Source organism: Mugil cephalus, chromosome 16 (genome assembly GCF_022458985.1).
Source record: "Mugil cephalus isolate CIBA_MC_2020 chromosome 16, CIBA_Mcephalus_1.1, whole genome shotgun sequence".
Classification (NCBI taxonomy): domain Eukaryota; kingdom Metazoa; phylum Chordata; class Actinopteri; order Mugiliformes; family Mugilidae; genus Mugil; species Mugil cephalus.
The window spans coordinates 16,228,294-16,243,362 of record NC_061785.1 but is presented as its reverse complement, the minus strand read 5'-3'; the positions used below and the strand labels follow the sequence as shown (position 1 = coordinate 16,243,362).

The 15,069-nt window shown below is 43.6% G+C and overlaps 1 protein-coding gene across 1 annotated transcript in view; it reads left to right on the top strand.

Moving 5' to 3' along the window:
- The window catches only part of snx29 (sorting nexin 29), a 143,989-nt gene that overhangs the window by 68,335 nt on the left and 60,585 nt on the right, over positions 1–15,069 (top strand). Inside the window, exon 15 of the mRNA XM_047609141.1 lies at positions 5,166–5,272. Within this exon, the coding sequence (XP_047465097.1) occupies positions 5,166–5,272 (107 nt within the window). The remainder of the gene's footprint in view (positions 1–5,165; positions 5,273–15,069) is intronic.

Here is a 15,069-nt window from a genome sequence, read left to right as displayed (position 1 = left end):
TGAGAGCTGACATCTGTCTGACATCTGACACCAGCATGGCGTGCACTGAAAGGAAAACCATAATCCCAGTTCTGTAACTGACTAGTTGAAGCATGTCTTCTGTCCAAAAACTTGTCATTGAACATTTCCCCTACTGTGCCGACCTGTATGGGAAGCTTTGTGGAGCTCTGTTGGAGTGTGAGGATTCACTCATTCACTCACTTGCCTCACTTTGTTAGGTCAGTACCCGGTGAGCGGGAGTTATTTATGTGGACGAAAATGCCTTGTTGATGTGAGAGGTCAGAGGAGAATGGGCAGACTGGTTGGAGATGATAGAAAGGCAACAGTAACTCAAATAACCACTTGTTACAACTAAGGAATTCAGAATACCATCTCTGAACGCACAACATGTCCAACCTTGAAGAAGATGGGCTGGAGATGGGTCTGACGAGTCTCGATTTCAGCTGTGACATTCGGATGGCAGCATCAGACTTTGGCGTAAACAGCATGAAAGCATGGATCCATCCTGCCTTGTATCAACGGTTCAGGCTGGTGGTGGTGATGTAATGGTGGGGGATATTTTCTTGGCACACTTTGGACCCCTTAGTACAAACTGAGGATGCTTTAAATGTCACAGCCTACTTGAGTATTGTTGCTGACCATGTCCATCCCTTTATGACCACAGTGGACCGTCTGCTGATGGCTACTTCCAGCAGGATAATGCATAATGTCACAAAGCTCATATCATCTCAAACTGGCTTCTTGAACGTGACAATGAGTTCACTGTACTCCAATGGCCTCCACAGTCACCAGATCTCAATCCAGTTCCAAAGAACTAAGGCAGTTCTGAAGGCTAAAGGGGGTCCAACCTTTTACTAGCAAGGTGTACCTAATAAAGTGGCAGCTGAGTGTATATTCAGGGTTTTGTTGTACCAAGCACTAAACTCCATCCTTTGGCTACACCTGCCACTAGGTCACAGGGATATAGGCATTGCCCAAAGGTTGGGGTACTACCTGAGAGAGACTATTAACATTGACACAGACAAACAGTTCAACTAACACGCATGTCTTCAAACTGTTGGAGGAGGCCAGAACATTTACAAAAAAAAAAAAGAAAACTCCTCACACATCAACAGATTCATACCCAGAATCCTCTTCCTGTGAGGTGACCCCATAATGTCACACAACAAAACACAACATGGAAGTGTTTTATCTCACATTTAAAATGTCACTCCTCACATGCCGTACTGTACCGTGCTGCTGTCAGCTTATCTCCTCTGGCATGGATGGCAACACATGAGGGATTAGCTACATGCTGTATTAATTTACTCTTTTAACTGATTCTGATTACAGTCACACTTTCTAGCTAGCTCTTTATTAGTCTGGTTGATCCACTGCAGGTTAATGCATCCAAGGGAAGTTGCAAAGATGTGTATTGCATCGCTTGTCTGCTAACACTTATGTATTTTGAGCCTCTTCCTTGTCCACATGATACAAAACGGGGTGTCCTCTTGTGAGAATAACTCTCTACAGCTCCAATAGTTGTCAGGAACTTCACAAACTCCCATTGTTCTGACACACCGACAGACTGAGCCTCGTACACGATGCATGAAACACTAGTCACAACTTAATTAACCTCCCACAGCATTGTCGAAAGCTTCACTTGAAATTGGAATAAAAAAACACATTTTCATCCACCCATGTGTCTCCTGTTCCTAGCCCCGTTTTCTAGTTCCTCACAAGGTATCCCAAGGTATTCCCAGGCCTGTCCAGACACATAATCCCCCCCAGCGATGCCTGAACCACCTCAGCCTCTTTCGATGCAAAGGAGGATCGGCTCTTCTCTAAGCTCCCTCCGGATATGAACTGCCCACCCAAACCCCGAGCCCAGCCGCCCGACAGAGAAAAAGCCTCATTTCACCAACTTGTGTCTGCATAGCCACGTAAAAACACATTCAATAATGAAATTGTTTGTCTGACACAGGGGATGTATATTGTATATTGTACCAAAGGCAAAGCAAATCTGGGACGATGTTTAAATCTGTGCAGCATGAAAGAAACATGACTTGACTTACAGGCACATTATCTCAGTTATTTAACAAACTCCTGGGCCGTCATCCCCCGGTGAACTCGTCAAAATGCTTGTTTGTTCCCGTAAACATGGACTAGTTGTGTATCTGAAAAGAGCCCCACAATGTCACCAAGTGAACCGAAAGCATTGGTGGGAGTTCTTGAATCGCAACAGAAACTCCATTGTACTCTGTTTCTTGAATGTTGTTTTGCCGTTTAGTCCGGGTTCAGGGGAAATTCTCCGCCAACCTGTGTTTGTGTGTCTTTCTCAGCAGACCTCCCCATTAAAGTGGCTCATTATCTCGCACACTGTGATCATTACAGAGACGTCTCCGGAGACTGTCGCGCGCTCGGCAACGCTCGGAGGACGCACACTTTTGGGAATGGGACAGAGCAGCAACAACACCAGTTTTCTGTTATAATCAGATGCTGTTTCTGTATACGCCGTTCAGGCGTAACATTATGACCGCCTTCCTAATATTGTCCACGTTGTCTCTTCAAAACAGCTCTGACTCATGAGAGAATGGACAACACGGTGTTGTTTAGTGGTGGCCTTTGGGTCCTGTGGGTTGAATTAACTAGCCTCTGCGGATCAGGCTTGTTCCAGTGCATCCCACGGATGCTGCTGCCATCAAGCAGTGTCATTGCTTTGGGGTTTGGTCTGGTCTAGGTGGGTGCCAGGTCCTAAAGTTTCCCGGAGGAACACTGAATTGCCAGAAGACGGTTAATTTTATCCACTTCTCCCGTTAGTGGTTTTAATGTTGTGGCTGATTGGTGCATGTAGCTCAGCTGTCCTGAGTTCATTGCTCACTTAGTTTTGTTATTGCAGACCAGCTGTCTACCTAATTTTGCAGAGTAGAGGAACATCTGTGCGCGCCCCCCCCCCCCTCTAGTTCACCCGCCGTCCCCTCACCCTCTGTCACTCCCTGCGTCTCTTATTCACCTACGCACCCCGTGTATCTTTCATTATTAGGAGCCTTTAAATATGACAGGTAACAGAAATCCAACTAGAAGAAAAGCAGAGCCGAGGCAAATTGTTACCGTTGGAGCAAACGTCAGCAGTTCTCCCTGAATGTGTGTTCTACTATGTGTGTGTGTGTGTGTGTGTGTGTTTACCTCACATTTTTGTGTGCGTTTTGTTGGATTCCTCTCTCAGCTGGGGGAAGTATGCCTTTCAGTATTTTTAATAGGATGTGTATATATTCTCAATGCCCGTGAATGTGTGTGTGTGTGTGTGTGTGCACCTGTGTTTGTAGCAGTCTTTTGGCTATTAGGCTGCTGACTGTCATGCACACTCCAGCGGGCCAAAGGTTTTTGCCGGAGCCATGATAATGTGTTTCTGTCAGCAGAGTGTCTGGATTTGTCAGTGAGTTGGTCACGTGTAAACATTATATCAGGAAAACGCCAGGATTGTCTTTCGATAGATGCTTCTGCAGATGGATGTCTGGCTTCGTTTCTTTATCTGTGTGACTTCTTTCGTGGACCGTCCATGGCACCTTACAGTTTAATGGAGGGGAAAGAGTCAGTGGTGTGAGTCATTTCATTTTTTTTTTTTTTTTTATTATTATTATTTAAATTGTGCCAGAGGTGAATTACACATAAAATATCAACTAAAAGATACAGTAATGTTGCAAGTTAAGAAAGTCAGTGTGTTGAAACTGAAAATACGCCAATCGGGTGTAACATTATGACCACCTTGTAGATTATGCTGCATGCTATGATGTTCATCATGGAGTGTCATTGCTATGGGGTGGGTGGTGCCTGGGTTGTACATGTCTAAGTAGCATCCACATGAATGCCAGGTCTAAAAGCTTCCCAGCAAAATATTGGATTGTCACAAGATGATGTGTTATTTCCTTCTCCTGGCACAGTACATTTTATATACTAACTAATCCTAACTTACTGATACTGGAGTACAACATTCCCAAGAGATATTATGGTAGGTGATAGAAAGAATGGACTCGAAAGACCAAGCTGAACTTAAATAATGCCCACATTCAGAGCACGGCAGTGTGTTTATCTGTAGTCCACCGAACCTTATTCATCACTGCTCTTGTTTGTGAACTTATACCTGCCTGTGATTCTCATTAGCTTTTCTATCTGCACTCGCCTCTGTTTGGAACCGCAACAAGCTGGCCTCCTTCATCAAGACCTGTCTCTTCCTCGCAGTCCAGCTGTGTATTTTCTAAAACCTCTCCCCGGAAAGCCGCCACCGCAAGTTTACCCGAGCTCCGCGGGGTCTTCGGAGATGCTGAGTTTCTCCCTCTTTCTCCTCGTCTTCGCCGTCTCGGCTCAAATCTCTCCCTCCTTCGAGCTGCAGTGTGTTTGCCTAGGTGTTAGCCGTCTGTGGTGGCGGCGAAATAACGGCGTTAATTTGCTTTCGCTGAGGTGATAAAACAATCCATCTCACGCCCACCGTCTGTAGAGGAAAAAAAAAAAAGACACACAGAGCTCAGTTAAGTTCGCTAAGTTTCTGTCGTTCTTCACCGGGGGGGGGACCGGATCCGTTGGTGTTCGTGGTTCCAGGAGCTTCGCTCGAGGCTGTGCTGTGATGACTTTAGCCGGTTATCAAGCTACAGTGGTGCAAAGAAGCAATAAACCCTATGTGAACACAGAGACGGAGTAAAACAGGCAATGATGAGAGGAGGGAGGGAGTTCATCATTTTGACAGAACCGTGAGAAGTGTCCTCGGTACGGAAAAATGTGTGTGCCGCGGTATTTCATGATGTACACAGGCGCGAGTGTACGCACATGAACCTGAAGCCTTTAGTGCTCCGGCGTGTCTCTCTGTGGGTGTGTGTTTGCATGTCTTTCCCTGCATGATTATATGTGCTTTTTATACTACGCGTGACTCATAACTCCTCGGTTGTGTGATGTTAATTAAATAAAATGGATATTCGTGACAAACCATAGATGCGCCGCTCTGCGCGAGCCATTCCCTCACTACGAAAATAAAGGAATCAAACAGCCGACCGTGTCACAACGCGCCACATCCCGGCGACGCAGCGTGGATAATTAGCAGAAAGCCGGTGCTTATAATTGGCTGCATTGGTCTGACATCTCAAAGCGTGGAGGTAAATATGAATCCTCTCTCTCTCTCTCTGTCTCTGCTGCAGCCCTGTCAGTGTTGCAGTCGAATGAAGACCAGGCCCCTGTCCCGCAGAACAAGTTCATGGGTGACATTGAGGAGCTGGCCGCCAGCTATGAACGCAAACTGATCGAGGTGAGAGCTGTCTCTTTTTTATTCCATCCCCTGCATCAGTTCCTGTCCTTTGCACTTGTTTAAGTTGGTGCCAGAAGGTGATTAACGTGGCTTTTAAGTGTCAGTTAGTGGACTGGGTAAACAACAAATAACATCTCATTACTGAGCTTTTCTGATGATGGCTCAGGCTTTTTGCTAAGTGTCGCTAATTATCTGCTAGCCCTAGCTTCAGAAGTCTAATGGGAGCGACTGATACAGCCGATTGACGGGGTTGGGTGCTGCCGCTGATCGAATCGACTCGATTCTCAGTCACAGTGTTCTGATCGCTTTCAGTGTCGCTTTGTGTAGACATACGCCGAACAGCCACAACATTAAAACCACAACATTAAAACCACAAGCCATAGGACTCTAAGCCCCCCACTAACAACATTCTGTTTCCAGACACCAGGACGCCTTCAGAAGGCCCATGTCCATTCTCTGATGAGTCACAACTGCTTTGGAGACTCAAAGGAGACCTACACAATATTAGGAAGGTGGTCATGATGTTTTCGAAACAATTCCATCTAAAATGTTTCCAAAGATTTTTAGTATTTCCACAATATTTTACTTCTAGCCAACGCATCTTTTAAAATCCAATCTGCCTTAGGTTTGTCGTGCAGAACAAGTGTCGCAATCCAAGGGTTTTTGTAAACCAATATCGGCTACAACAACATTTCGTAAATGTACCTAGGCAACTGTTACGGACCACCTATCAGTTACAGGGTAATGGGCAATGAACGCATCGCATTACATGAAGACAGGGCTTAAGTCTCGGTACAGCAGTTACAAAGTGGTGTTTTCCTTCCTTTATGCCTCAATAAGCCTCTAAGACATTTATGTTGTAAATAGTTACTTTGTGAATGCCCGACGCCGACTTTTATTCTGCTGGTTTTACCAAGGAGGATAAGTATGATCTTTGCATCCGCCAGGGCAAATGACCAGATTTCAGTCCCAGCCCAAGCCCCTGCCTCACACCGCACTGTGCTCACTTACTGTATATCTTATCAAAAATAATGAGGTAATGATTTTCATTGAGAAATATCTGGATCGCTAGTCTTTTTTTTTTGGCCTGTTGAGAGCTGTGCAGGGAAAAATTCTCCCCAAGCTACTCTGTCTAAATCAAGCAGAGAATTGCACTTGCATTGATTTAAAACCTCTAACAGTACCGAGAGCTATTCCCCGAGCAAGTTCATCACAAAAATATCAATCGCAGGACACGGGGAAGTGCTCTAATAATTGGACATCAGGCATAATGCTGCCCGCTGTGTGAGCGATGATGAGAGTTGTGTCTGCTTTCCTGTTAGGTTGGCTAATGAAGCAACACTCCCAGTAAGTGTGTATTCTAATGTGTACTGACGTGTGTGTGTGGTGGTTATCTACATGAATAATTTATGTGCAGTTTTCTATTTCTTTGACAAGAAAAAGAAAAAAAAAAAAACGTCTCTGTGTTTGCCCAAACTATGTTTTCACTTATTTATGCACATGCATGTGTGCTGAATATTTTATGGTGTTTACTTATTTATTTGTTCATTGGCTCGGCTGTCAGTCTGAATCTGGACTTTCGCAGCGACCCAGGAGGATGGGTGTGGGACACGTTGGCACTGCGGGCCCTCTCCCGGTGCCTGGCCTCGATTCGCTCGTGCAGAACACAGGTGTTTTCCTTGTCCCTATTAGGTAATAAGTTGCCCGATGGAAATATTGTCAAATGTGACAGCAGCTGCAGCGGCGAGGCTCACGCATGCTCTTTGGATAATGATATCAGGTAACCGCGGAGGAAAGAGGACGACAAAGGCACACGGCTATCAGGAGATACAGGATGTTCTCTTCGTTGTTCACCACTAACGCTGCCAACCGTCTCGAGTTTAAAGGGAGTTCCCATAATATTCAGAAGTTTAGTGAAACAGTGTCGTAGGGTTAGGAAAGTGCACATTTAGTGACAAAGAAAAAGAATTGTAGCTGATTATATATTAAATTTAACGATTTCCATGATTCAGAAAAAAATGGGATCTACATGAGCGGCCGTCAACACTCCCGATTCAACTGCCCTCGCTCGAGTGACTGTGACAAAATGTGACCGGCCAAGTTATTGATTTTGGGAAATGTCACATCCAGCCTCGTTGGGTATACACCGGCCTGCAGGAGACGAATAAATATCGGACAGGGCTTAGCCTTCATTAACCTGAGGAACACACCCGCGTTTGTGACCTACTTGAGTTTTAATTTAATGATGCTAATGCATCGTATTGACTCTGACTTTGTTTACACTTGACTGAAATCTCAGGGCACTCGATGCTCTTTTCCTGCTGCATCCTCCTCTCTTCCTGTGTCCTGTCAAGCTGTGCAGTGGGGAGAACACAAAGTCTCAGAAGAAGCCTCCCTAAAGGAAACTGGTTTAAGGTCTGGGTTGTGGTCTGTGAGTTGGGGAGGAAGGGGCGATGAAGGTTACCTATGCCTTACCTTACCTTACCCTACCTGAAACAAACACTCAGATGTCTTGTGTGAAAAGCCAAAGTGCAGCTCCAGCAATGAAACGTTAGGGTTGCTTTTTAGGACACTAAAAGGCAAGACTCGTTCCACTGAAACTACTGATTGCAGCATTCAAGACAAAAATGTGACCCTTTGGGTGCTGATGAGGCATAAAAGCATGAGTATCTTTTCTACTTTACCTATTCTTTTTTTCAAACATCACTTGGTTTTAGATTATGTTACTGGTCCCCAACGACTCCATCCACAAGTTGCTAGTAAATCCCCTGTTTAAGATCTTTAGGTGATGTTTTGGGTATTTTGGATGCTTTGTCAGGGAAATATCACCACCCAGTCTTTAGCTTTACTCTTTGGTACCGAGCAGGTGAGTTTATTTTTGTCTGTTACTAGAAATCACCAGATGTGGTGAGAGTTTGTGCATCATTAAACCAAAACAATGAGCTAAAAGTGTCTAAATTGCTCATTTGAACTGAAAGAACTCCACAGAGACCTGTTACAGTTTCCTGTGGGCTCTGTGCTGTAAGCCTTATTCACTCTCACAGTAGGTCATTGTTATGTGAAATTATGTGAATATTATCTGTCCAAGCTACTGTTTAGTGACACATTTGTGTAGCGTTACCGTTTACAGAATCAAAAAAACTAGTGAACCGACAGTGATTTTGACTTTGTGGATCTATAATTTATTAGTTATTGCGTCCTGCTGGTTTCATTTCTCTGCCTCTAACACATAGACCCTATTCACACTTTAAACTGTCTGTGCAGCTCTAAATGGTCGTATAAACGACTGGACATTTGACCGATGCAGTGTCCCGAGTCTTCACCAAAAATAACATCAGTGTAAGGATGTGGAGGTTGGTTTGGCGACAGTGGAGAAGGAAGTAAAGCTAGGAGCTCTTGTACACGTTGTACGTATGTATTATTGAAACGGACTGGGGACAGACTGATGTAACCGCCAACCTTAGAGATGTGCTATAGACAAATGTTACAGCAGTTACGGATCACCAGGCTCTGTGGCGCTCTGTAGACACCACTACACCAACCACTTAAGGTTTTTTCCACGAATGTCCAACCACAAACTAACAATGTGGTGCGCAGTGACTGATGTAATGAAACTTTTTTTTTTTTAACCTTGGATGATTTCAGGATTTCTTTCTTGTATCTTCATGCTTCATGCTCTCCTCAGTCAAGTCATTCTTTATTCCTCTGCATGCGTTCATGTGCTGTATGTTCGCATGCGTTCACCGGATATGTGAGTCTCTGCCCAGATGAGCGTCATTTCTCACATGAATTAACGTGAATATATTTTGATCTAAGTGGGTTTAAGAGAAACGATCAGCGTGGGAACCCTTTAACATATCCAAAATAAACACCACTGAAAAAAGTAAAGTGGAAGACGTACATATGCGCCAAGATAAACACAAAGGGCGAAGAGGAAATACAACAACGCGAGGGGATAAAGACATTTTATTATCATTTTTATTGCGTGCTTCATTGTCTGTGAGTAATAAAAACAAATTGCATAATGCAGTAAACATGTCCGCTGAGATTTCTAAGAAAAGGCTAAACTGCATGACATTGAGCTGTGAGTCTCTAGTGGGGAGGAAAGGGTGGGCTGATGATGATGATGATGATGATGACGATGATATAACACATCTGCGAATCGGTGCACACGGGGCTGTTGTTGTCACGCTGAAGATGCACAATACAGTACTATCAACCCGCAGACCGTTCACGCTCATCGACACGTGACTGGTCAGTTTTCACGCTCATATTGTTCATAATTATTAGTATTTGCAGATGGCAGAGGATAAATACATAGAGGAGTGTGCTTCATGAAGGCTCCCTCTGCCCAGCTACTTCAGATGTTCTAGCCCACCCGTAAACCTTAAGATGTTTAAGTACTCCTTTCAAGTGATATCTTTGTTTTTCAAAAAAAAAACAAAAAAGCTAGAACCCTTTTGCCTATTTATTTACCTGCAGGTGCTAATTAAAATTGAAAGAAGGCTGTTGCATGTGTTAGTGACTTGTTGTTTGATCTGCTGTAATTAGCAAACAGAAGCTTAAAAAATGAAAGAAGAACTCACAGAGTTTGAGAAAAGGTTGAAATCATATGCAGAGGTGGTGGTGCAGAGTTGGCAGAATGGCTGATTGTGTGACTGACGCACCACAAACAACACAAGGACCACAACAGACTAGGGTTGTCCTCAGCGCTAGTAGAGCGATGAGATTAATCTGGAGAATTAATAAAGAGTGGGAGTAAGGGCTCCTTCAAATGGGGATGTGATTATGAGTGAAGTTATAACTTCAAAGTTGTAACTTAAACTTTATTTCAATCAAAGCCTTAAAGTTTTTTTCAATTTTTTATATATATAAAATTATTTTCTTAACAGTTTTAACTTTAAACATACTAAATAGTAACGTACTATAATGTATTGAGTATATGTATTGAGTTTTGTTCGTGTCTATTCAAAGAAATTTAAATTTGTGGGCGAAAATAAAAAAAAATATATACAGTGGGGGAAATAAGTATTTGATCCCCTGCTGAATTTGTAAGTTTGCCCACTTCCATAGAAATGATCAGACTCTGGTTTTTATGGTTGTTTACTGGTTATGGGTATAGACAGAATATCAGTCGAAAATGCATTAAAAACACACAATCTAAAAGTTATAAATTGTTATGTATTTTATTAAGGGAAATAAGTATTTGATCCCCAACAATTCACTTAGAATTCAGGCTCCTACAGATTGGCTGGTGCGCATGTGGCACACAGCTGTGCTCAGTCAACTAATTACCAATACTCCTGATCTTAACTCGTCATGTATATAAAGCACACCTGCTCTAAGAATCAGTTTCTTACATTCCAACTTCTACAGCACCATGGGCAAGACCAAAGAGCTGTCAAAAGATGTCAGGGACAAGATTGTAGACCTGCACAAGGCTGGTATAGGTTACAAAACCATCAGCAAAAGGCTTGGTGAGAAGGTGACAACTATTGGTGCCATTATTCGCAAGTGGAAGACCCATAAAAGGACCATCAACTGTCCTCGGTCTGGAGCTCCCCGCAAAATCTCGCCTCATGGAGTGAGGATGATGATGAGAAAGGTGAGGGAGCAGCCTAAAACAACACGGCAGGAGCTTGTTAATGATCTGGAAGCAGTTGGGACCTCCGTCACCAAGAAAACAGTTGGCAACACACTGCGCCGTTATGGATTGAACTCTTGCAGTGCCCGCAAGGTCCCCCTGCTCAAGAAGGCACATGTACAGGCCCGCCTTAAGTTTGCCAGTGAACATCTAAATGACTCAGAGAAGGCTTGGGAGAAAGTGCTGTGGTCTGACGAAACCAAAGTTGAGCTATTTGGCATTAACTCGACCCACCGTGTTTGGAGGATGAAAAAACGTGAGTATGACCCAAAGAACACCATACCCACGGTTAAGCATGGAGGTGGAAACATCATGTTTTGGGGCTGTTTTTCAGCAAAGGGTACAGGGCAACTTCACCGCATTATGGGGCCAATGAATGCAGCCATGTACTGTAACATCTTGGACAAAAACCTTCTTTCCTCAGCAAGAACACTGAAGATGCCTCGTGGGTGGGTTTTCCAACATGACAATGACCCAAAACATACTGCCAGGACAACAAAGGAGTGGCTCAAGAAGAAGCATATTAAGGTCATGGAGTGGCCTAGTCAGTCTCCAGACCTTAACCCGATCGAAAACCTGTGGAGGGAGCTGAAGCTCCGAGTTTCCAAGAGGCAGCCAAGAAACTTGAAGGATTTAGAGACTGTCTGTAAAGATGAATGGGCCAAAATCCCTCCTGCGCTGTGTGCAAACCTGGTGACCAACTACAAGAAACGTCTCATCGCTGTGCTTGCCAACAAAGGTTTCTCTACAAAGTACTGACTTGTGTTGTGCTTGGGGATCAAATACTTATTTCCCTTAATAAAATACATAACAATTTATAACTTTTAGATTGTGTGTTTTTTATGCATTTTCGACTGATATTCTGTCTATACCCATAACCAGTAAACAACCATAAAAACCAGAGTCTGATCATTTCTATGGAAGTGGGCAAACTTACAAATTCAGCAGGGGATCAAATACTTATTTCCCCCACTGTACATATATATAAAAAAATGTCTAATCAACCAAAGATTCAGCGACCTCCCTGCAGTACCTCTGCACCCCCTGTTAAAGAACCATGCTCTACAACAACAACTACACCAACGTTACTTTTAGTTGGACTGTTCATAGGACTAGTAGACTAGTCAACATTTATTGGGTCTGTTTCATTGGACTAATTTTTATGTGTGTAACATCCGAGTCATTTGGCTTGTTCACGTCAGCGAGATTTTCATTGGCACTGGCTTTTTTGTTTGACCTAGCTGAAGAAAATAAGCAACCGCTTGTCATCACCCACCGTCCTTTGGTCATGGCGACTGAAGAAATCCCTATGACAGCCACAAAAGTTTGCGTTGCTTTTTTCTCTAACACGTCTAAATAACGGCAACAAAATAGCCTGTGACGCTCATTTTAGTGCAGACTTTCTCAACGGGGACGTTCATTCTTCAATGCAACTTTTTCTTAGTTCACCTTTTATTGTGGACAAAAAGTCTTTCACATTTGAGTCAGAGTCTGAAGACAGTTACAGGGTCACCCTAACACCTCTGATGAGCAGATTATCTGTAGGTTTGAAATGAGTTATAGGCAAGTTTTTACTTTCATGTTGCTTACTTAGGCTGTGGAAAAGTTCTTTACTGACAAAGTCGTCAGGGTCTTTAAACCTGCATGCTATACTATAGTTGTGCATATGGATTGTTAGCAAAACTATCTGCTAACACTAATACAGGGAGAAAAGGCAGAAAGCTTTTTCACAAGCTATTAAACTTGTGCTGTGGTTGTGTAAAGACACCTGGAAATGTAAATAATTAGAAAGTGCTGTAGAGAGTCTGGAGACTCCAAATCCTTGCACCTGAAATTGAGTCCACATTACATCATACAGTAGCGCAGTAGACCAACTTGTCTGTAGCTCTGAGGCTGGGTCGTCCTAACCCAAATCCTTCTGCAGACTCACGCCTGATAAACAAACAGACGTTAACTGCATTAGGAGTCACGTGACTCCGCAGCGACAGCGGAGGCCCTATTGTTGCCGGTTTCGTGTTTTCCCGCGGTGTGTTTTTTAATATCTGCTGTGTTGTACTGATAAGTAGAAGGAGCGTGCTGTTTGAGGATAGAGAAGACATATAGGTCGAAACTTCCAGTGGGATCAGGGATTCTCCCTTTGATCCGCGAGCTCATTAATTAACCATAAACAACATCGAGAACAAGAGCAGCAATTACAAGCTACCGACTCAGAAGAGACGAAGTAATAACCAGAAGACTATGAGCTAATGTGCTTGCTGCCTTTGCTGTGTAATGCAAGTGAATGTGGCCCCCGAAAAGATGCATAATGCATACTACTCTTCCTCCAAAAAAAAAATGCAGGTGAATCCGCTCTGAAGTATTCACACGTGCTCCAAGTACAGTGTTTCCCTAGGCGTTAAATGAGCTTTTATTTGAGTTATTTTTGTGATGTAAGGGCCTCTATGTGCAGATTCTGGTGCCTTTGATTGCAGGAGCACGATGTACTGAGGGTTTCAGTCACAATTACAGCAATTTTATTCAGCTTTTAGATGAATGATTCAAGGCCCACAGCGCCGCGAAACCGCCGCAGTAGCGTTGAAACTTAACGTGCCCGCTATAGGGCTCGAACACGTGCGTGTACGGTCAAGTCGCAGGGCTCATCAAAAATCAGTCGGAAAATGATTGTGGGAGTTACGCACAGCGCTGCCGAAGCTCTGCAGCAGGAGAGTAAGGTTTAAAAGTCTGTTAAGAGCAAGTCTAATATGATTAACAGGACTCCCCCCCCCCCCAACCTCATTTTCTATTTTCTCCTGTGCTGCTCCCTTTAAGCCTCCATTGCTCTGCCTGTTATGTTTTCCGTTCTCACACAACACACACACACACACACAGTTTTTAATAAAGCGGTGGCACATTTATCGCTTTAACGTCTTTGCAATTTCTGAAACAAGGGATCATCTCAGGGCCAGACTGAAATGATCTCTCATTTCCAGCCCACAACTCTCATTTTTCTGCCTGAAATGACACGTACTGCTGGCTAATTCTGTCAGCCGTTACTAGCCCGCTCATTAAATTTAATATTGAGTTCAAGTGAGAAGCTAAAGCTGTATACCACGTTTAAAAAGTCAACATCCTCATCCCCTGGTGTTGACGTGTGGGGTTAATTAGACCTATTGTTAGTATGAGGAGAAAAGTTATCTTGGATCAGACTCTTTGGCATCCTTGCTTACATATTTGTTTTGTTGATAGTGATGATCCTACCTCAGCTGGACACCAAACATTCTTATTCTGAAACAGATGGTCGACTTTGTTCATCCTCCTGTAATATACACCAGTCAGTTACAACATTAAAACCCCTGACTTGAGAAGTAACTTTTGCACCTGGCATTCACGTGGATGTAACTTAGACATGTACCACCCACCTAGGCCAGACCATGCACCCCCACACCATAGCAACGACACTCCTTGATTGCTCCGTAGCTGGATTAGCAATAACTCAAAAAAACATGAAAAACAGCACAAGGTGTTGACCTGGTCTTCACATTCACTAGATCCCAAACTAATCAAATATCTGTGGGATGCACTGGAACAAGCCTGAACCACAGAGGGCCCTTCCCTCAACCCAGAGGACGCCCAAAGATGTCCAAGACACACTCTTAAAGCCTTAAAGGAGGCCTATACAATATTATATACAATTATTCTTCTTGATCGGTATACAAGGTACTTTTGGACAGTAAATTCCTGGAGTATGGAGTACCCTTATTAGACAATTGTCAGGATTTTAGCACCTACCTAGGATAGGTAACCCCAGTGCCTGAGGGACTTCCACCGTACCTTAGGTGTAAATAGCTGGCAGCCTTGGCTCTACCGTAGCTGTTCCTAAGGTAAAATGCAGCTCAGGCACAACCAAGGGACACAGAAGGCATGTGAATGCTGCAGGACAACTGATTGAGATTTAGAACAAACAAGCAAAATGCATAAACATTGGGGACACATTAGTCAGCAAAGCCCTTCTCTTGAAGTTACCCTTAAAAATGGAACAAAACACTGGGAAATGGCTTATACTGTACATCATCAGAGTGTTGCAGGTTGGTACATTTTGTGCAGTACTGAGTGATGTTGATATACCAGCTGTCATCTGGCTATATACATCCCAAATATTTGCCTGATTTTCCTC